At 41.8% G+C, this 21,697-nt stretch overlaps 2 protein-coding genes across 5 annotated transcripts; one reads left to right on the top strand and one right to left on the bottom strand.

Moving 5' to 3' along the window:
• Positions 1 to 1,140: 1,140 nt before the first annotated feature.
• On the top strand, positions 1,141 to 16,549 carry tpp2 (tripeptidyl peptidase 2). Of its 2 annotated transcripts, XM_018683819.2 has the most exons (29): positions 1,141 to 1,500; positions 2,360 to 2,488; positions 2,680 to 2,775; positions 3,134 to 3,238; positions 3,365 to 3,489; positions 3,575 to 3,738; positions 3,903 to 4,057; positions 4,149 to 4,225; positions 4,326 to 4,453; positions 4,569 to 4,817; positions 4,930 to 5,045; positions 5,149 to 5,320; positions 5,426 to 5,583; positions 5,672 to 5,748; positions 5,840 to 5,946; positions 7,222 to 7,376; positions 7,604 to 7,720; positions 7,810 to 7,910; positions 8,016 to 8,112; positions 8,243 to 8,380; positions 8,517 to 8,761; positions 9,194 to 9,272; positions 10,638 to 10,676; positions 11,109 to 11,260; positions 11,358 to 11,454; positions 11,551 to 11,681; positions 12,051 to 12,303; positions 12,806 to 12,925; positions 13,070 to 16,549. In XM_018683819.2, exons 1-29 carry the CDS (start codon positions 1,195 to 1,197, stop codon positions 13,157 to 13,159), a joined length of 3,978 nt encoding a protein of 1,325 aa, XP_018539335.1. In that variant the 5' UTR covers positions 1,141 to 1,194; the 3' UTR covers positions 13,160 to 16,549. The 2 variants fall into 2 exon arrangements, with proteins under 2 accessions (XP_018539335.1, XP_018539336.1); XM_018683820.2 differs by lacking the exon at positions 10,638 to 10,676 and having other exon boundaries at positions 1,144 to 1,500.
• Positions 16,550 to 16,587: 38 nt separating this feature from the next.
• On the bottom strand, positions 16,588 to 21,547 carry LOC108888033 (uncharacterized). Of its 3 annotated transcripts, XM_051074157.1 has the most exons (9): positions 21,418 to 21,547; positions 21,123 to 21,214; positions 20,596 to 20,737; positions 20,354 to 20,514; positions 19,993 to 20,110; positions 18,849 to 19,568; positions 18,572 to 18,708; positions 18,348 to 18,465; positions 16,588 to 17,835 (listed from the first exon to the last, which is right to left on the bottom strand). In XM_051074157.1, exons 3-9 carry the CDS (start codon positions 20,717 to 20,719, stop codon positions 17,450 to 17,452), a joined length of 1,764 nt encoding a protein of 587 aa, XP_050930114.1. In that variant the 5' UTR covers positions 20,720 to 20,737; positions 21,123 to 21,214; positions 21,418 to 21,547; the 3' UTR covers positions 16,588 to 17,449. The 3 variants fall into 3 exon arrangements, with proteins under 3 accessions (XP_050930114.1, XP_018539350.2, XP_050930123.1); XM_018683834.2 differs by lacking the exon at positions 21,418 to 21,547 and having other exon boundaries at positions 20,596 to 20,734; positions 21,123 to 21,228; XM_051074166.1 differs by lacking the exons at positions 21,123 to 21,214; positions 21,418 to 21,547 and having other exon boundaries at positions 20,354 to 20,407; positions 20,596 to 20,735.
• Between the last annotated feature and the right edge of the window lie 150 nt (positions 21,548 to 21,697).

Here is a 21,697-nt window from a genome sequence, read left to right as displayed (position 1 = left end):
ACAGTTGCTCAGAACTTTGTTTGGAGTCAGGAAGTAAATAAAAATAGCAATAATAATAGACTTACAGTAAGTAAATAAGAAAATGTAAAAATGAAAATGTGCAAATGAGCCGGAATTACTACAAAAGTGCAAAAATGGGAACGTAGATTAATAATAATTTCAAAAATAAATTAACCATAATGTGCAAACGTAAACTGACTGAAAATTGCGAGGGGGTCAGGAGTAAATTAACAGTAGTTTAACAGCAGAGTACTGATGGAGATGGGGGGAGTCTGTGGATGAATGCGCTCCTCTGACTAACCAGGACACTGCGTAGACCTGTCGGTGATGGAGAGGAGTTTTGACAACATCCTCCTGTCCACAACTACATGCACAGATTTACAGGATGGAGGGAATAGATATTTAAAGATATCTCAGACTGGCCTGTAGTTGTATGTCTTAGTTTTGCCCTGATATTGGTCAGGACAGTTTCACATAAATAAAGCCTGACTTATTTTAAGCCTCCAAAGTGCAACAGTGATTGCATGTCTGCTTACAGAAGGAATCAGAGATATAGATTGACTCTACATCGGCCAAACTGCACATTATTTAAAATCCTCACAGTTTATTCAGGAGTATTCTTCGAGGACATGTATAACCATATATATTCATTTCATTTGTGTGACATCTTTAAATCTCTAAAGACTAATCAACTTGTGAATTTAACAACAATCTAAACTATTTATCTGATCTATTTGTGTTTAAATTAAATAACAATGGGGTGAAATCAGCTGAAATGGAAACTTAATTCTGCAGCAAGACACCCTGCTGTTGTTAGATGAGGTACCACAGAGAAATTATACACTAAAGTGAATTTAGTGCCACACTGATAGGTGCAAGTGCAGACAGTGCAAATAAAACCAATGCCAGATTTAATCTTACTGTTTGTTTACACTCCTGACAGATGCAAGTAAAACAAAACCTGCTCTGCCTCGGCTAATTTATCAAAAGAAATTTGCTAAATAATTTTCATTCTGAGGTTTGTGAGTGTTAATGAATGATTTTTATTTACACAAGCCCTGAATACTTCATCACCCACTGCCTTCAAGAGTTCAGGTGAGATATGGTGCACAGGTGAGAAGAGCAAAATAATGTCTTGATATAAAAGCGTGTTCAAACATTAAATGCGACTTAGTTCTTCAAAAGGCCTGTTGAATGAAGGTTGCAGAGAAATGTGGCTGTGCTGGGTTAACCACAGGTACTGCCCCTTTAACCAGCTCTCCACCTCGTCTCTCCCACCGTGTGTGTCTCTCTTCCCCATTTCGCTGCTTTGTTTTCATTGTCGCCCTTGTGATCATGGCTGCTCATTCTACCGAAGAACCGTTCCCTTTCCACGGGCTGCTCCCCAAAAAAGAAACCGGCGCCGCGTCTTACCTCACCAGGTTCCCGGAGTACGATGGCCGAAGAGTGCTCATCGCTATCCTCGACACCGGCGTGGACCCCGGGGCCCCCGGCATGCAGGTAAACCCGACCGGCTGCCTCACGTTAGTTAGCTTCGAGCTAGCAAAGCTAAAGGCCCCACTCATTCACATAATTTGTACACAACTAGCTAGCTTATTAGCATCGACTGAAACACCGAACAACTATGACAGCGGGCTCTGTGGCCGTTATGACAACCAAATCAACGCAAAGTAGTCGATAACAAATATTTTCCCCTGTTGCCAAAGAGTGTTTCGGTGCTAGACTAGTTTACAATTAACTGACACAACGGCAGCGAGTCAGTTGGCACTCGTGCTAACATGTTAGCCTGGCAGCTAACAGCTGAATTCGTCCGCTTCAGTCTCCTCAGGAAGAACAGTGTGTCCTGTCAGATGGTTAAATCTGGTTTGGCTGTTGCGACCGGGTTCAGAGATAGAAAGTAGTTACATTAACTTATAGATGGTTTATTGACGATTAATGAGCCGGAACAAGCTGCTTAGTAACTGCCAAGTCACATTGGAGTACAAGTAGTTAGCCAGTGTTAAATAGTTAGACAGTGTGAAATTAGTTAATGAGAACCTGCTCATTTTCAAACGGACATGTCTGTGTAGCCAGGTTAGCTGGCACACCATTACATAAATTAAGGTCAAACATTTCAGTTACATGCCACCTTCCTCCAGTCGTGCTTAAAAGGTCTGATTCTGACCCCCTCAATGAATGTAAACAATTGTGTGTGGAAGATTAATCACTTCAAGAGTGTTCAAGTTCAGACTCAAAATTACTAATGTATTTTTTTTAACTCTCTGATAACTACGGTAGTCCCTGCTTCGTATAAGTAACTGAACCTGTATGTTGCATCATTTTTTAGCCCGATGATCCTAAATGAATTCTGTTTCTTTAGGTCACAACTGAGGGGAAGCCAAAGATCATCGATATCATCGATACGACAGGCAGTGGTGATGTGAACATGACCACAGTGGCAGAGCCGAAAGATGGGACAATCACTGGTCTCTCTGGTAGAGTACTTAAGGTCAGTAGACACCTTTTGATTGAAGATTGATTTTTTTTAAAAAGTAAGTGATACAACGGTCACATAGAAAGTAGTCAGTCAGTTAGTGATGTGTAATGATTTCTTTAAGGCCAACTACACTTGACAAGATCATTAGGCTCATGTATTTTTCTTCATATCTGTCTCACATTGTGTCTTTTTATGTCTTCCAGATCCCTCCTGCCTGGGTCAATCCATCAGGGAAGTATCGCATTGGAGTTAAAAATGGCTACGAGTTCTTCCCTAAGGCTCTTAAAGAGAGAATGCAGGTAGGAAGACAGGACATCATCACTGTTCTAGATCTGTCGTGGTTTTGATTCTGTAACACTATGCACTATACACAGGGACTGATCACCCAAAACAATCTTGGATGATATAATATATGACTAGAAAACTTGTACATATACAGAAGTTTAGAGATTTTCTGTTCTCATGAAAATTTTTCATGATTATTTTTCATCTTACATTTAACACATCAGATAAAAGAAACTTTGTACAGTTAGAATGATTAACATATGAAAAAGGAATTGTGTACAAGGTCAGAATTACTTGAATAAAACAAAAGGAACTGAAGGCTTTTCGGCTTTTGTCAGTACTATTAAGGTATTGCTACTTTTTGTCTACTAGAAAGAGCGAAAGGAAAAGATGTGGGACCCACCGCACAGAGCAGCACTTGCTGAGGTCTGTCGCAAGACAGAAGAGTTTGACCTCTCTCACCCATCACCCTCACAGGTCAGACCCACAAACTCAAGTTCTTGAATACTCATCAGCTTTTGCATGTCAGTCAAACTAATATGGTACTATTACTCTGATTCTGATACTCGGATTTCTCTCTGCTGTCGCACCAACACGTACCAGATAGAGAAGTTGCAGAAAGAAGAGCTGCAGAGTCAGTCAGAGCTCCTGGCATCACTAGAAAAGAAATACAGTGATCCTGGTCCTGTATATGACTGTGTGCTTTGGCACGACGGCATCACATGGAGGTACCTACTGCAGCTGTGATGTTTTGGACCTTTCCTCTTCACCATTTACTCGTGTAACCACTTTGTTACTGTTTGTTCTTGTTAGGGCTGTAGTGGACACTTCAGAGTGTGGAGAGCTGTCCCAGTGCACTGTGCTGTGCTCTTACAGAGAGACACAAGAGTACGCCACGTTAGGAAATGCTGAGATGCTTAACTACTCTGTCAATATTTATGATGAAGGAAACACACTCTGCATTGTCACCAGTGGAGGTAAGGCATCCCAGCACATGATACATCTTTGTTTTTCAGCTGCTCTGAAAAGAAGACTTCTTAGATTCAGTCACCAAAAATGTTCATGGTAACAGTTAAGTCTGCATAATGTGTAAAAGTCCACTGCCTTATCTCCAGTCTAACTCACTTATGTGCTGTTAAAGGGGCTCATGGGACACACGTGGCAAGCATTGCAGCAGGTTACTTCCCAGAGGAACCAGAACGTAATGGCGTTGCTCCCGGTGCCCAAATCCTGGCTCTGAAGATTGGAGACACTCGCCTCAGCACCATGGAAACAGGCACAGGACTCATCCGCGCGGTATATTGCCCAGGCTCAAATTAACAGTTTACCTTTGTTTTATAACTTTGTATTTTAACCTATTCATTCTTTATCTCTCTGTCTATTAAAGATGATTGAAGTGATCAACTACAAGTGTGACCTAGTTAACTATAGCTATGGGGAAGCCACCCATTGGCCCAATTCGGGGTAAGTTCTGTGCAGTGGCAGCGAGGAGGTGTGATGCTGTGTGGGTTGATTTTTGTGTTGCACACTAATGCTCACTTATTTTCCTCAATTTGTCTTCCAGGAGGATTTGTGAGGTGATCACAGAGGCGGTCCAGAAACACAATGTGATATTTGTTTCAAGTGCTGGAAACAACGGCCCTTGTCTCTCCACAGTCGGCTGTCCGGGGGGAACCACCAGTAGTGTTATAGGTACACACGCTGATAAAACACATGTATTTATACACATATTTTAAAGTTTAACCAGGGAGACAAGTTTCTGTATGATTTGCATCCTCTCCTGCCCCTCACTCTCTTTTGTTCATAGGTGTTGGAGCGTATGTGACTCCAGACATGATGGTGGCAGAGTATTCCCTGAGGGAGAAGCTGCCTCCCAACCAGTACACCTGGTCGTCCAGGGGCCCCAGTACAGATGGGGCCCTGGGGGTCAGCATCAGTGCCCCTGGTGGCGCCATTGCATCTGTACCCAACTGGACTCTTCGTGGCACCCAGCTGATGAACGGCACATCCATGTCATCCCCTAATGCCTGTGGAGGCATCGCACTTATCCTCTCAGGTGTGGACTGGTGGGCTGATACTAGACCTGGGAATATTTTCCATGTATGGAAGTGTGAGTGACTGCAGATTTGATGCTAGTATGTGAATTTTTTTTTCTTTGTGTGACGAAGGACTGAAGCAGAACGAGATCCGTCCCTCTGTTCCTGCTGTGAGGAGAGCGCTGGAAAACACAGCTCTGAAGGTTGATGACATTGAGGTGTTTGCACAGGGCCATGGAATAATCCAGGTAACTTGACTGCAGTAGCAGCAGGTGCTACATTTCCTTTGCTGTTGCTTGTAACAGTCTCATCGTGTTCTTTTTACTAATGTCCTCCCTGTCTTCCTCTCAGGTGGACAGGGCATTAGACTACCTCACTCAACACGCCTCTTTACCCACGAGCCACCTCGGCTTCTCAGTAAGCGTGGGAACACAAAGAGGCATCTACCTCAGGGACCCAGGCCAAGTTCTTGCACCCTCAGATCATGGAGTAGGAATTGAACCCATCTTCCCAGAGAACACAGGTGTTGATCATACTTTTGCACCTCTGCATTTTTTCAGCATTTCACTTTTTTGTGTTCATTTCTTTTTTTAAAACACCATATGCCTTCTTCTAAAATCCATCACAGGAAACTCTGAGCGAATCTCCTTGCAGCTGCATTTGGCGCTCACATGTGCCGCCCCATGGGTCCAGTGCCCCTCCCATCTAGAGCTGATGAACCAGTGTCGCCATGTCAATGTCCGCATCGATCCCTTGGGACTGAGAGAGGGAGTGCACTATACAGAGGTAGGGAAAAGACAGAGAGGAGGAGGAAAAGATGCTGCTCTTGTTTCTGTGTGTATTAATGTTAATCTGACCTCTGTGATGTTTTTAGGTGTGTGGGTACGACACAGCGGCACCCAGCTGTGGGCCACTGTTCAGAGTTCCAATCACGGTTATTATCCCTGCCAAGTGAGTTCTAATATTAAACTGGCATTTTAGCGAGAGGTAAAGGAAGTGTGTGTTTGTGTGTGTCTGACGGTCTCTCTTTGTCTTCCCTCAGAGTGACAGATAGTCGCAATCATGAAGTGTGTTTCACAGACGTCCACTTCAGACCGGGCCAGATCAGACGCCACTTCATCACTGTTCCTCAGGGAGCCTCCTGGGCAGGTCAGTGTCTCTGTGTGATAAAGAGGTTCTTTGTTTACTTCCTCTTCTTGACAACTTTGAGCGGGGTGTGTGCAGGTCTTGAAAAGCATTGAAAAAATGTTGTCGAAAGTATTAAAAACCTTAAATTTACAAAGGTCTTGAATATATTTTTCTTGCCTTGCTTGTAGACGGTAACATCAGCTAAAACATTTTCTTTTCTATGTGGTTTGCAGGCTTAATCGGTCGTTTTTAATTTAGTGATTCATCCATCCATCCATCCAAGAATAATTATTATTCACAGTTGTAAAGTACTGACACAAATGATATATAAATGTATGTACATAACAAATAACTGTAGATCTCATATTCCCTGCTGGTTGTCTGATATTCTGGGACTGGTATGACCATGAAAAAAGTATTGAATTGCACTCTATGTAGCATTGAAACTTCCTTACAGTCCTCAGTTTAATGTGGTGAACACTGCAGAAACTCTGTATCACCTGTACTACCATTTCAGTCTTTTAAGTGTTTGTTCAAGGTATCAAATGTTGAATTTTGTTCTGTTTTGATTCACAAAGTAATGATATGATACTTTTCAGTATCCTTGTGGTAATGCCTGAGAGAGTGCCTTTCATTTCTGTTTCATTTTATTTGATGTGATGGATTTATTTTGGATTTCAAAATGAAACTGGGGTTTGGTGTCCCTACAGTCTCTACAGGACTTGATTGATGATCAGTCATTTTGAGGGGTTTCTGTTGCTGCTAACCTATATTGCATTTTATTTAGCCTGGCCTCACTTATATAAGTTGAGTGAACAAAATAAAAGTACACAATACAATTTAAATGACATCCTCCAAAATGATCATACAGTTGAATCAACACCTCTAAAACAGTTTGAACAAAAACTGATCGTTAGAACATTCATGAGGGGAGGTTTTGCATGCTGCATCCCTCACAGCGAATGAAGAGTCTCTCTCCTTCCTTGGTGCCGGAGAGTGTAGCTGTCAGTTTGATTAATTGTTGGAAACTGCAACAACTAAAATATTTGCACGGAAAAAAATCAAATAGCCCACAGTCAGAAACCAAAGATGTGACTTTCATACTTTTATTCTGAGAAGAGATGGCTGTGCATTATCAAAATATGGCCTTCTAATCTTAAATGTTTTTTTGCCACTTCCTGTCTTCCTCCCACAATTACTGGTTTCACTTCTTGCTTTTTCACCCACATCTGCATCTTCTCATCTCCCTGTTGTTCTATTTTTCACCTCTCTGTCTCTCTCTCGTCTCTCCTGCAGAGATCACGCTGACCTCTCATTCGGGAGATGTCTCGTCAAAGTTTGTTCTCCACGCAGTGCACCTGGTCAAACAGAAGGCGTACAGAGCTAATGAATTCTACAAGTTCTCTTCACTGTTGGAAAGAGGCTCATTAACTGAGGCTTTTCCTGTGCTGGTACGTATATTTTATTTATATATATATTTGTTTGACTGGGAGTTTGCACATAAGTCATACTGTAAATATACTGGAGTCAGCTAAAACGAAAGCTGGTTGTCATTTATAGTTCTCTGCCAAATGCCATCCATTAGGCCTTTAATGGAGGTCACCTCATTGCTTAGATGTATGCATAGAAAATGGAAGAGGGGTGGACTAATTTCTGTGTGTGTTTGTCTCCTCTCCAGTCAGGTAGGGTAGTAGAGTTGTGCATTGCGCGCTGGTGGGCAAGCCTGGGTGACGTCACGGTGGACTACAGCATCTCGTTCCATGGACTCAGCACTTCTCCCTCTCCCCTGCACATAGTAAGAAGAGTTGCAGATGCACCAGAAACTAAACTAGATCCCAGACAGTGTTAGTTCTCTGCTTCTGACTCTCATCTGTTTCTACCCAGCATGCCTCAGAGGGAGTGACGAGTTTTGATGTGTCATCGCCTCTGAGGTACGAGGAGGTATCCCCTACTATCACCCTCAAGTCCTGGGTTCAGCCCCTTAGGTATGTGCACAAACACACACACACACACACACACACACACATACATTTTGTTGTTTGCTAACTGTGCAGCTCATTGTGTGATTCCTGTTGTTGCTGTGATTGTAGACCCTTAAGTTCAAAGATAAAAGCCTTGGGAATGAGGGACGTTCTCCCCAATAACAGACAACTCTACGAGATTGTCCTCACCTACAGCTTTCACCAGGTACAGCCAGCACAACATACAAGAAAGAAAGTGATTTTTTTTTCCCTTGTGTGTGTGTGTGTGTGTGTGTGTGTGTGTGTGTGTGTGTGTGTGTGTGTGTGTTTATAATCCTTTTTTGTTTTCTCCTCAGCCTAAGAGTGGCGAGGTTACCCCCAGCTGTCCCATGCTGTGTGAGCTGCTGTATGAGTCTGAGTTTGACAGTCAGCTCTGGATGCTGTTTGATCAGAACAAGAGACTACTGGGCTCAGGGGACGCCTACCCACACCAGGTACACTCAGCCACATGAAGAGCAGGGAGATGAAGAGATAACATGTTTTTTTTTTCTTTCTCAGATGCTCTGGGTAAGTCCCTTGTGTGCATTGTATAAACTGAAACAACTCCCCTCTGTCTGTTTGACTTCCCAGTATTCTCTGAAGCTGGAAAAGGGGGACTACACTGTGCGTCTGCAGGTACGCCATGAGCAGTCCAGCGAGCTGGAGCGCCTTAAGGACCTACCATTCGTGGTTTCTCACCGTCTTTCCACCACGCTGAGTCTGGATGTCTACGAGACGCATCGAGCTGCCCTCATGTCCAAGAAGAAGGCGAACTCTGTCACCTTGTGCCCGGGTGCCACTCAGCCTTTCTACGTCACAGCCCTGCCAGACGACAAGTGAGTCAAACCAGGAAACCAAGTAAAGCCTGTCTCGATTGGTATGATCGGTCTCTGATTGCAGAACAGAAGAGGCCTCACAGAAATAAAAAATCTATTTTTAATTTTCTCCCAGTAAATATTCTCAGCCCTCCATGAGATTGTGCAACTGTAGACCCAGTCAGACTCTTATAATCTACAGGAGACAGATTGCATTTGCCTTGAGTTGAAGATTTTATCCATGGTAAACAGAAGAAAATTGGATCATTGATCAAAAATAAGGTTGTGCTGTACTCAGTGATGATCTGTTTAGGCAGGGAAAGAGTGATGTTTACTAGGCAAAAATTCCTCCTTGAAAATGTATTTCTCAACATTAATGAAATCAAATGTGTGATATTTCTGTCTTTATTCTTACTGTTGCCATCTTTCCCCCTTCACCTCTCCCTCTCGCAGGATCCCTAAGGGGACGAGTCCAGGGTGCTATCTTTCAGGCTCTCTTGTTGTCCCCAAGAGCGAGTATGGCAAGAAAGCAGTGAGTGACTCTGTTCTTTGTTAATCTCTATACTTCAGAGCAGTGGTCAGTCCTGCTTCTCAGGACCCAAAGTCGTCAGTGCTGGTTTTCACATTTTGCCAATTTCAAAATACCCTGTGGGACTCCTCACCCCACAGAGTAATGACACAGCAGCTTACCGTGGCCAGCCTGCTGATCCTGGTTAATAATGTAAAATCTGAAATTCAGTATGTGATGTCCTGATGATGAGGGTTAAAGACCAGTGCTCAAGAGCTCGTGGCTTTTTCCTTTTTAACTTCTCTCAGGTGTATCTCACTTTCAGACCTGAGCTGATCAGTGTGGTCTGTTGCTTCTTAAATTGGTTGCCCCATCCTTTTGGTTTATAATGCATGTCATTTTTTTTCTTTCCTCACTCATTTGCCTTTGTCCATTCATCCAGAAAAACAATCCAGATGCCAGATCTCAACACAATGGATCTGGTTGTTTATTGATTCTCTAGACAACTGACTGATAGAAGAGAATATTTTGGTTGAAATGAGAACTTTGAGCATCAACTGCATCTGGACCACATTGTCTGTATTTTATCCAACTTAAAATTGGGGAAAAATAGTTTTGAAAAGATTCACTTATATAACTTGTGCATCTGTGTAGTCTACAAGTATAAATAAATTATACAAACGAAAATAACACTGTTTCAGGTAACTTGAGCAGTAAGTATTTGCTATTTACTGCCAGGCTACAGGGGTGTGTTCTGTCAAAAAACATAAATAAATTGAACAACACACTTGAACAAGAGTCAACACCAAAAATTAAATATTTACTTTTATACACACTACAATGGCAAATGTATAATTTGCAGAGCCTGTTCTATTATCTTCTTGGGCTGCAAGTGCTCACCTTCATGTCTTTAAAGAGCTGTGTAACCATACACACCTGAACATTTCTTTGTGTTTGTGCTTGAACTTGCTTCACTCAGTGGCTCCAGTGGAAAGTACTTTGATTCAAACTTCAGCATCCATTTACAAATCAGCATTGAAAAAACGTTTTTCATGATGTTCCTCATTGCATTGCTGCAGACCTGTACATTGTTTCAGCATTATACACACACAAGAATTTTTCTAATCTCATGTCAAATACTTACTCATATAACCCACTGATTTTATTTAGTTTCAGGCACTGAGTGAAAATATGTAGGAAAAACAATCAGATTTGCTACATTGCACCTCTGTTTACCACTGTATCACATGTTTACACCTGACAGGTAGGTGACAGACAGACTCTTGAGTCTCTGAGTGAGGGTGAAAGATTACAAAATGAAGAAAGAGCGAATCCTTTTTGGTGTGTTTGTGTTGTCTCTTCCTCACTGTGTGTTATTCTGACCACCAGGGGCAGGCCTCTGCAAAACGACAAGGAAAGTTTAAAAAGGTACTGGATGAGCTAGAAACACTGTACAACAGAGCGTCCACTGCTCTCCTACCATCTGGAAATGGCTTATTCCTTACCTTAAGATGGGATTTGTTACAACTGCATTAATCATGTCAAAGCATGTCAATATTGCTGTATTGAAATATGCAAGTCTAGTCATAGTAGGTGTTTATTTTGATATGGAGTAGTTCACTTTTCTGGTGGTCAGTAAAATTATTATATCTATAAATATCAGCATCAGCTGCACTACTTTAAACCTATATAACTCTGGGTATTAAAAAGCATTTTTCTTAACTGATTTAAAGAGCGATAACCAGAAGGAGTTGGTTGGTAGGAAGAGGGTGATTCAGAGTAGAAAAAGAGCTCATGGATTTTTGTTCAGTGTATCGGTTATTGGGTTTTTGATTGAACTATTTTTTTGTGTTCATACAGGATATTGTACCAGTCATCTATCATTTAATCCCTGCTCCCAATAAAACAAAGAATGGAGGGAAGGAGAAGGACAAGGAAGGAGACAAAGAGAAAGACATGAAAGAGGAGTTTGCAGAGGCCATGCGAGACTTGAAGATTCAGTGGATGACAAAGTGTGTACAGTTTTTCATTTGTTTTGTTCAGCAGCAAGTCGCTTGCTTCACTCAGTTCTCTCTCAACCACGTGTCCTGTCACCTCTTTGCTTTTCAGGTTGGACTCTAGCTCCATCTACGACGAACTGACAGAAAACTACTTGGATTACCTTCCGCTGCATGTACAAAGACTGCACCAGCTGGACTCAGAAAAGGTAATAATGCACACAAGTAAGAGAAGAGGGGAAATGGAGGAGGCCCCGCGACTATGTCTGCACACAGTAATTTCTTCTTCTCTTGTTAATCTTTAGGAGCGGGTCAAACGTCTCAAGGAGGTGGTATCAGCTGCTGACATCGTCATCTCCCGCATCGACCAGACAGCCTTGGCTGTTTACCTCACCATGAAGACAGACCCTCGGCCTGATGCCGCCTCTATCAAGACGTACGTAGTAGAGTAGAAATATGAATATCATTAGAATCCTTTATCACCACATACTTAATTGATAGTAAAGATGTGAAAAGAGCAGGAGAAAAAGTGGGTCAGCCACACAAAATAACACTTTGAAAACACATAATAGTATCCACAATTAGATTTTCCTTAAAAATGATCAAGCATAGAACATAAACTTGTAGATATAGTAGCAGGATTTCTACCAGGATATTGTTTAGCTGAGGTGAGCTGCCCAGGTCCTGACACATCTCTCTTCCTGATCAGTTTAGTCAGTATTTGACAGCTTGTGCAGTCACCACACTCATCAAAAATCACTGGACTGCAGAACCTTGAGGCCTTAACTTCACCTCTGTGTTTCAGTGACATGGAGAAGCAGAAGTCATCTCTGCTGGATGCTCTGTGTAGAAAGGGCTGTGCTCTGGCTGACCAGCTCCTGCTACCCCCGGCGCCACAGGAGGGCGCCGGTGCCATTGCTACGGGACAAACAGCAGCAGAGCAGGAGGCTGGGGAGGAGGTGGCCAGCAGTTCTGACGACACCCTGCAAAACGTGGCTAAAACCCTATCGGATACGTTTTGGGAGGTGCAGAAGTGGGCAGACTTAACTGACTCCAAGGTGAGCAAAAAGTTCTTAATGTTGTGATGTGAATTTATTTTTCATGTCTCATAAAAGGGTAAGGCTTGTGCTATTTTTTTCTTATTTCTTTCAAACCCATCAAAAAGACCAAAAATAAACCAACGACAGTGTGTTAGGCCTTCAGACATGGCCTATCCAGATTGTTTCCATATTGAATTTAGAAAGTCTGGGCTAGAAAGTCAGATTTCAAAGTGTCTGTGCAGTCACTCATAGAAGCAACAGTGAGCAGAATCCATGCGCTCTATCAGTATAGCTCTGGTGCTGCCATAACTTGATAGCACAAGTGCTTGCAGTGCCTACCTCATTCCCACAGCAACCCACGCAGATAGGTTGCTAATGACTGCAGGTTTCCTGCGATTTCTCTCCTGAAAATGTGAATTAAGTAGATGTACCATATATTTCCATATAGCTAGCTTTAGTATAATTCAGTAGATGTTAAGCTGATACATTTTGTTTGTCTTCTGACTTTTCCACTGCCCAGGTGTTGATGTTTTCATATAAACATGCTCTGGTGAACAAGATGCACGGCCGAGCCTTAAAATACGCCTCAAAGATGGTGGAGGAGAAGCCCAGCAAAGAGAACATGAAGAACTGCATCCAGGTATGAGAGCAGTGACAGCTGATGCAAGATACTTTGACTCCTTACTCTTAGAATCATTTTAAAAACCATATTTATGTTTAATGAAATGTTAGCTGAACGTCTGCTTTGTTCACCGGAAATCATGTTGTGTTTCTCGTTCTCTAGCTTATGCGACACCTCCGATGGACACACTGCGCCACCTTCAGTGAGAACTGGCTTCCTGTCATGTACCCCGCTGACTACACACCTTTCTAGGCACAGACACGCATGCATGAGCAGCATGGCCATACATGGTCCATCACATGGTAACTTCAATATCATGTCCCTCAGGGTCACATGGTCTATGCATCTGACCAACCAGCTGCCTCCTGAGAATTCCTTGTTTTGTTTTTTTTTTCCAAATTCAGATGTAGGTGAACACCAAAATGAGGGATAACGCTGCATTAAGCAGTTTGATGCACTCGACACCTTAAAGGCAAGGGAGTCATGTTCATCCTGTGGCAGAGCCATTCAAACCAGAGGTCGTCTTTAAATGTCTCAGCTCTGCAGACAGTGTAGCGGGACTATCTCAGCTGAATGTAACCAACAGAAAAATGTTGAAAAAGTTTTTTTAATGCTCAAAACTCTTGCCAAGGATTGTTGAAGCTGTAGTTCAGTGCTATCTTAGGGTGTTGTCCTTTATTTTGGTGTCATCTGCATATTTGGGAGGCTTTCCCTTCCGCCCTCCCTCCTCAGCTTTCCGGGCTCCATATCATATTAATAACCTCATTCTCTCTTGTAAATACTGTACAAGGGCCAGTGTGGACTCCAGGGGATGCATCCCAAGTCTTTTAAAAACAAAAAACTGTGACCCTGTGTAATCACTTTCAAAAAAACAACAGAATACTGATACTGGAGTGAGAAGACAGGAGGACTTGCTGCTGATGTTCGGACACATGAGGGCCTGATCCCTGAATTAAAAAGGGAGGCTCGGACAGAATTCAGTATCTGTTTTCTCTATTTTTTCTTCTTTCTTTTTTTGATTGTTTGAGTCTGGCCAGGTTGATAAAGTTAGAGTTAGAGTTTAGTTGTGTCTGTCTTTTTAGGCCATGACTCGCGCACACAGTCTCAGAACTACATAACAGTGCTGAGGTGCCTTTCTACACGTACCTTACCTTTTCTGATGGGATAAAAGACGGAAGCGCGAGGGTCTTGGCCAAAGGAAGCTGCAGAATCAGTAGCGTCAGTCAGCACTCGAGCCGCTTGTCATTTCACCTATCAGCCTTTTGGGTGTCAGATGTGGGTTTTAAAGCTCATGTTGGCAGTGTGATGTGTGTCAGTGACTCGTCTGGAAGTCACAAACACACTTTCTTGGCTTCTGCTTACCTCCAGAGGTACTGGCCACCCACCTCACACTCAACCTGAATGCCACATTTGACAACCATCAAACAGACCTCACTAACATAATAGATGCAGTCGTAGGCAGCAGTAGGATGTTCAGATCAGATTTCATTGTAAAAATGTTCACACAGTAGTAAGAGATGTTTCTCTGCAGCATTCAAAATGTTGCATTTGTACACAGTGTCATAAAATAATGTACATACACTCATAACATAAAAAATATTAAGATGCAATAGGTATATAATACAAATATTATTCTAATTGATGTATTTTGCATATATGCATGTCTTCTAGGATGTAAGAAAAACTAGTTTTATTTGGAAGCAGATTTTAATTTGTTTCAATTTGAAAGATTTTTAATCTGAAACAAGATTTTGACAATATCCACTGTCTGAGTGTGTGTTTGTGAATGATTTTATGTACTTGTGAGCATATTTTGTGTACATGAACAGAAGTGAAATGATAGCCATTTAGGGGGGGAGGGTTAAGCATGAGTTTTTTGTTGTTTTTTTTTTTCTTTTCTTCAGATACTTCATTTACTTGTAAGGGCCATGCCAGTGGTTTTCTTTATTTTACATCACGGCTAAAAACCAACTTGAATCAAACCAGACTGTCCTGATAAAGGAGATTAGATGAATGGTGATTTTTACATTAATTTTTTCTTGTTTAATCATGAATATTAAATGCGAAAAAATTTGTGTAATCACAGGTTGATTTGAAAAGTCTTGAGTCCTTTACTCTGCATAGATGCAACTTTTACCAAAATGAATGCAGATTTGATTTTCATTGTCATAAATTGGACAATATAATCAGAGATATCACCTTCTTTACCAACAATGCAACTTGATTACTGACAGTTTAGTCAGTGATTCAGGTGTGTGAATGTAGCCTGGAGCTGCTGGCCTTAAGCAGAGATGAGGAACAGGCTATTTAGGTAAACTCGCTTCTTTGTAACTCCACACTCCGCCACAGGTTCCCTCTTTGAGCAAGTTTTAAGAGTCTACCATTTGTTTTCAATGCCATAGGAAAATTAATGGGAGACAGTAACTGTACAGAATGGTTGGAAAGACGCATCTGAAAATACAAAACCTCACAGCATGTGGAGCTAGAACTTCCCAAAACACTGGCATGGTCCTTTAAAGTATCTCACCTGAATCAATGTAACGAATGAGGACATGTGGCTCTTTGTGTTCACGGTGCCGTGCAAAAGAGGACCCGAGGCTAAAGATACAGACTACATATAACTCAGTTTTTATATTTGTGATTCTCAACCTTTTTCACTTCACAAAGAAAGTGTGATCTCCTGTCACAGTCTGTAATATCATCAGTTTAACCAAAGAGTGATTTTCCCATGTTAAGTTTGTTTAATTGTCAGAGGAAGTATGAAAATGAAAGTTTTACCAGACATGATAAAGATGATAAAATTAGACACAACAATATTGAATTGAGGAACCAAAACCACAGTTGTAGCTATAACGGCTTTAATAAACAGTGTCCTCTCTCCCTGATGTTCTAAGTCCTCTCACAAGTAGAAGGTGAATGTGTAAGAATATAAAAGCAGCTCCTTTCAAGCCAAGGTCTGCATACACAGCAAATTAGTGGTCACAACTCATGTTTACCCAGGGGTAAGAAAACAACTTGTGTTTCTGTTTTTAGCTGTGACTTGTGTGCACTTTCTGCAGTGGCCTCAGCACAGGCCTCCTGGGAGCGTGCAGGGGTTTACTGGAGTCAGTTGGGTTTGTTGTTTGTTTTTTTGGACTGAATTTGTGTTGTTAATCATTTCTACTTTTTTGCATCTTCTGTTTTCCCTTCTTATCTTTGTCCCTTTTCTCCTCCTTCCTGTTTTGGGTTTCGGTTCAGGCAGACGTTATGTTTCAGGGCTCAGCTGTCGACAGTACGCATTGCCAATGACAGTCTCTCCGAAAATGGCCTTAACTTTCACCACAGGACTGTGCCGTCCATTTCTGGCACCAAACGGACTTCTCATATCTGTTGCTATCACTCTGCTGGTGTCAGGAAAGACTTTAGAAATGCTTCTTATGGATGTTGAGTGTTTATATTTATAGTCATAAAATCTAGTAAATGCCAATATTTTACAGATTGTTATGAGACAAGGTTGTATGCTCTCAGTATTATTTTATACCCATTCTTCCTCGATGACGTGGGAAAAAGACCTGAGATACTGTCACACCATTTTGTGGTCACACATGGAGTTAAGTCACAAACAAGGAAAATGACACTGAATAAAAATGATTTGGAAGAAAAGGAGAGTTCACTGGTCGTCACTTATAAAACACCGCAAATGAGATAGAAAGGTTTGTCCCGTTTTTTATTGCTGTATTAAACAATAAAATTTAAAAAAACAAGTGATGTAGATAACTTAGATAAAAATGAAAAATGTCCAACAGACTTTCCTACCGCCCAGGGTGACCTATTTAAAATGTATCCCACCAACAGTCCAAAAATGCAAAGATATTTCATTTATTTGCATATATAACAAAGAAGAACATTAAAAGCAGCTGGAACCATCAACCAGATCTGAAATAATTCATTGATTATCAGAATCATTGCTGGTTAATTTTCTGTCAATAAATAAATTCAAAAATTCACTAATGTGATTATAATGAGTAACATGAAGCATAGATTCATTCTTGTCAGGCTAAAATTGCATCAGGCCTGGATCACATGAAGTTAAAAGGCACATTCTGCATTACTGCAATGATTTATAGCCTTAAATATTAGTAAATGTTCTAAATCTTTTTCTATGTGTAAACTCCACCCTTTTTTTCATGGAGGGATTATAAGACAGTGGCCACATGGAGGTAAAAACATATAAATGATCTGTCTTCTACAATATAAAGTGACTCAACCCATCACCTCATCACAACATGCTAAGTTTGGCATCTTTTTGTGAATATTTTCTAAAGTTCTGCTGATGGTTGAAACCCTAAAACTGACACCTGAACTACTGTATTTTGTTGCATGCAGGAGATGAAGAGAAGCTGGCTAAAACACAAAAAACATCTGTGATGCAGGTAACATTTTCTTAAAGCAGAGCTACTATGTGACTGACACCTACCTACGTTTGGCTGAGCCCTTTGACTGGGCCTGGACTCAGGGACTCAGGAGGCCGGTTCACTAATCCATCCATGCTTCCTGTATCTCTTACTCTCTGCACGTTGCCATGTAGATCTTCATGTCTCCATCTTCAGCCAGTAAACTCGTGTGAAAGGCCTTTTTAAAGTTCTCAGTGAAAGTCACATCATTCACCATTCTGACCTTGTTGGCCCAGATCACAGTCGTCCCCGGCCGACAGAAATGCTTCATGGTGGCCAGGAGCTCGTCCAGGAAGTCGTGATGGTAGACCACGTCTGCTGCCAGCACGTAGTCGTACCGGTAGACGGATGTAGGGTGGGTGCGCTCCAGGTCATAGCCCCAGGACAGCGCCTCCACCTTGGGCATGTGTGTGCAACGCCCCCTGGTGTTCCTCATCACGTTGGCCCTGAGGTTACTCAACACCTCTGGAAGGTCTGTAGCTGTGACTGAAGCTCCTGAAGACACAGAAACAAAGACACTAGTCACCATCATCCAATCGTCTAAGTACAAGTGCAACACTTTTCAATGGAGGAGATCGCCACATTCATATTGTCCTTTTCATAATAGCCATGGACAAAAATGTAAAAGATAAAAGAATGTGAATGAACAATACAGTTACCTGAAAGAAAGGAAAGATTGTACAGTATAAAGTTTGGAAAATGAGGAGTAATAATATGAAGAATGTATTATTTGTGATTAATGGGTTAAATGCAAAAATACAGATAAGCTCTTGTATATGTGTGCACAGGAATTTAACAATTGTTCTTTTTGCAAAGGGTAACAGGAGGCACAAAAATAAATACTAATAAGTTTATAAAATGTGAATGAGAATAGACAGAAAAATAGAAAGTACACAAGAGCAAATTATATAATAGAATATAATGATTATTTTAATTCTGAGTGGACATTTCTTTGTGTTTTGTGTTTTTTTGTGCATCATGTCATGATGACTTTTGCGACTGCTCACCCAGCAGACTGGCTACAACAGCCACCAGTCCTGTTCCTGCTCCCAGCTCCAGCACCTCCTTCCCCTGCAGGTTCACCTTCTCCCTGTTGTTGTCCAGGAAGGAGCACAGAGCCAACGCCTGCACGAAAAAAAAGAGACAGCTGGAATGAGCGACGCAACTGGAGGTGAGATGTTAAGATGAATGAGGCTTTGTAGCATTTTGTAGTTTATAATAAAATAGTCACCGCTGGCCACATGACTGCTCCATAGGAGTCTATGGATTCATAAATGACAATGTCGTGTCCTACGTAATGGTAGACATCTTTATCCAAGCTGTTGAAGAACCTGGGGACCCAGGCTGGTGTTCGGTCCCGCTGTGCAGCTGTCGACAAAACATGAACAACAAATGAACTAAATGAATCTCTCTACACCACATTTCAGCCTTACCATATGTGTCTTATATTTCACATCTAAGATTTAATTCTTGCCATTAACCTCATTGAGATCATGTAGATGACTCACCTGTACTGTTGTCATCACTGGCTGTGTTGCTGCAATTTGAATCATTGTTCTCTGGTTTATTCTGCTCGTCTTCTTTATATTCATCCACTGTCTCCTCCATCTCTTCATCCTCATCACACTCATGCTCATTTTTCTCTTCCTTATCATCTCCTCTCTCAGCCTCTGACATGTGAGGTACCTCTGTTGCAGCTTTACTTTTTTCTTTAGTGACACTGTGAAGTTTGTCCTCATTGTGTTTTTCCTCCACAAGCTTCTCCTCGTTTTCCTTGTTCTTTCTTTCCTCCTCCTCTCTCAGCACATCTTGGATTTCCAGCTCCTTATCGCCCTCTCCCTCCTCCTCTCTGCACGTTGCCATGTAGATCTTCATGTCTCCATCTTCAGCCAGTAAACTCGTGTGAAAGGCCTTTTTAAAGTTCTCAGTGAAAGTCAGATCAGACTCCATTCTGACCTTGTTGGCCCAGATCAGAGTCGTCCCCGGCCGACAGAAATGCTTCATGGTGGCCAGGAGCTCGTCCAGGAAGTCGTGATGGTAGACCACGTCTGTTCCCAGCACATAGTCATACCGGTAGACGGATGTAGGGTAGGAGCGCTCCAGGTTGTAGTCCCAGGACAGAGCTGCCACCTGAGGTGTGTGTTTGCAGCGCCCCCTGGTGTTCCTGCTCAGGTTGACTCTCAGGTTGTTCAGGACCTCTGGAAGGTCTGAGGCGGTCACCCATGCACCTGAAGTCAGAAAGAGAGAAACATTTAACCTGATATAACCTCTCAGGTGTGCATGGACAGACTATGAGGCTATGCTGTCCTGGGCACAGACATTTAAAGGCCCCCCACCCCTCCCAGTGTACAGAGGGGCAAGACACCCAAGCTGAGAGTTGTTTTATGTCATTTAATCACTCTTTGCAGTGATTATTTGTGGTTGTTTTGTGTCATTATAGTAAGTTTGCATCTCTTTGTGGTCAATACATATGTCTTTGTGAACATTTCACTTGTCTTTGCAGTCAATTTGTGTCACGTAGTCTTTTGATTGTCTGTAATGTTAGCAGTCACTCCATACAAAGGCTCTGGCCCCCTGGGTTTCTGCCCAGAGGGCTTGTTCAGCAATCCGTTCATGTAGGTATTTAGTTCACGGTGCTCTTGTCTTACATACCCAGGAGCGCTGCTACAACAGACACAAGGCCAGTTCCTGCTCCGAGCTCCAGGACTGCTTTGTCCTCAAGATTCAGCTGCTCACGGTGAGTGTCAAGGTAGTGAGAGAGAGCCAAAGCCTGAGGGCAGTCAACATTATCATTACAATCAATATTAATGTGTTATTTTAAGTTGTATTTTTCTTTCAGTATTGCAAAAAATGCTGTTCAGTTTTGATCAGAGATCTTAGGATCAAAATTACTACTACTGATGCTGCTTGATCTGTACTTGCATCAGTAAATAAAATTCTTCAAAACAGAGTATCAAGAAGTGTAACAGGAAGCACAGGTTTGGATTTAAGGTTTCAAATCAGTGCTACTCACCGCGGGCCATATCATGCCTGCATACGAGTCGAAAGCCCCCTCGATGGTGATCTCCTGCCCGACATAATAATACACTTCTTTATCTGTTCTGTAGAAGAAACATGGAGCCCAGGCCGGTTTTTGCTGCGCCTGGGCTGCTAATTCCTTGTTCTGTGAATCATCTGAAAGATATTAAAGTCAGACACTCCGGTCTGATCTGTGAGATCTGATACAAAAATGTAACCCTGAGTTGTTTGCCTTACATTTTTCCTCCTCTTTATCTTCTTCGTCTCCACTGTCCTCCTCTTCCTCCTCCTCTTCCTCCTCCTCGTCTCTGCCTCTCATACACTTGGTTTCCTCCACAAAGTATGTGGACAAAGTATCCATATAAAATGCTCTTTACTGCTGGAGAAACAGATGAACAGATCAGTTTCACATTTTCTGTTTATTTTTTAATTTCTCTTTTATAGTTGATTGTTTGAATTTTTTTCTCTTTTAATTTAGTTATGTTTCTCCACTCTCTATATATAATAAATTAGAGTTATTTCTTTTCTATCACATTTTAACAGAGCACAATAAATATGAAAGTAAATACTTGATTTTTTTAAAGGATTATTTGGATGACACTTTCCCAAACCCTTACACATTATTAAAAGTTCTGTAAAAAAAAAAAAAAAAAAAAAAAAAAAAAAAAAGACAGAAAAACTCTCTGCAAGTACTTCCTCTTTAACTTTTGCAAATATAGCAAAAACTTCATGTTCATGCACCCTACCTGTGACCTTTGACATACCTGCTGCCGCTTAATTTTCCAGTGCAAGATCTCAGGAGTAATGCAACTGCATCTGGAGACCTCTGACTGTGGGGTTATAGAGACTCAGCATCCTGCAGGACACACCCATCGTCACCACAAGGGCACGGGGGTATTTTTAGAGTCGTGCCCATGAGAAATAAACACAAGTGAGATACACGAACGGAGCGCACGTAGAGTCAAACACATAGACAAACATAGACACACAACAACAACAAAGAAGCTGGAGAATGAGCCAAAAGCAGAGAGGGAATGACAGGAATGCCATGATACCAACAGCCGTGAATCTTTGCTTCCAGTGTTGCTCATGGACGTGGATCTTCTGTGCTTTCCGGAGGCATCCGTGGTCTGTAATCTCATTCTGGATACAATATAAAGGAATACAACCTTTAAACCCTGGCTTTTACACTAACTCTACTGAATGATTTCCAGCTACAGTGGCCAAATAACTTCCTATCATTTGGGCACAGTCACAGGTTCAAATCAGGACCAGATATTGCACGTTATGCTGGGAATGCACCAGTTTAACTTGGTAGTCTACAAATAGTCACAGAGAC

Source organism: Lates calcarifer, linkage group LG2, assembly GCF_001640805.2.
Source record: "Lates calcarifer isolate ASB-BC8 linkage group LG2, TLL_Latcal_v3, whole genome shotgun sequence".
Classification (NCBI taxonomy): Eukaryota; Metazoa; Chordata; class Actinopteri; family Centropomidae; genus Lates; species Lates calcarifer.
The sequence above is the reverse complement of the archived record's forward strand: the minus strand, read 5'-3'. Positions and strand labels throughout refer to the sequence as shown.

Excerpts from the sequence above, each read along its gene's own strand:
- LOC108888033 (XM_051074157.1), bottom strand. The coding sequence starts at position 20,719 with ATGGATACTTTGTCCACATACTTTGTGGAGGAAACCAAGTGTATGAGA. Across the intron at positions 20,111-20,353 it reads CAGGCATGATATGGCCCGCG|GCTTTGGCTCTCTCTCACTA; the intron begins GTGAGTAGCACT and ends GACTGCCCTCAG. Across the intron at positions 17,836-18,347 it reads TGTTGTAGCCAGTCTGCTGG|GAGCTTCAGTCACAGCTACA; the intron begins GTGAGCAGTCGC and ends CTGTGTCTTCAG.
- tpp2 (XM_018683819.2), top strand. The coding sequence starts at position 1,195 with ATGAAGGTTGCAGAGAAATGTGGCTGTGCTGGGTTAACCACAGGTACT. Across the intron at positions 2,489-2,679 it reads TCTCTGGTAGAGTACTTAAG|ATCCCTCCTGCCTGGGTCAA; the intron begins GTCAGTAGACAC and ends TATGTCTTCCAG. Across the intron at positions 4,226-4,325 it reads ACCCATTGGCCCAATTCGGG|GAGGATTTGTGAGGTGATCA; the intron begins GTAAGTTCTGTG and ends TTTGTCTTCCAG.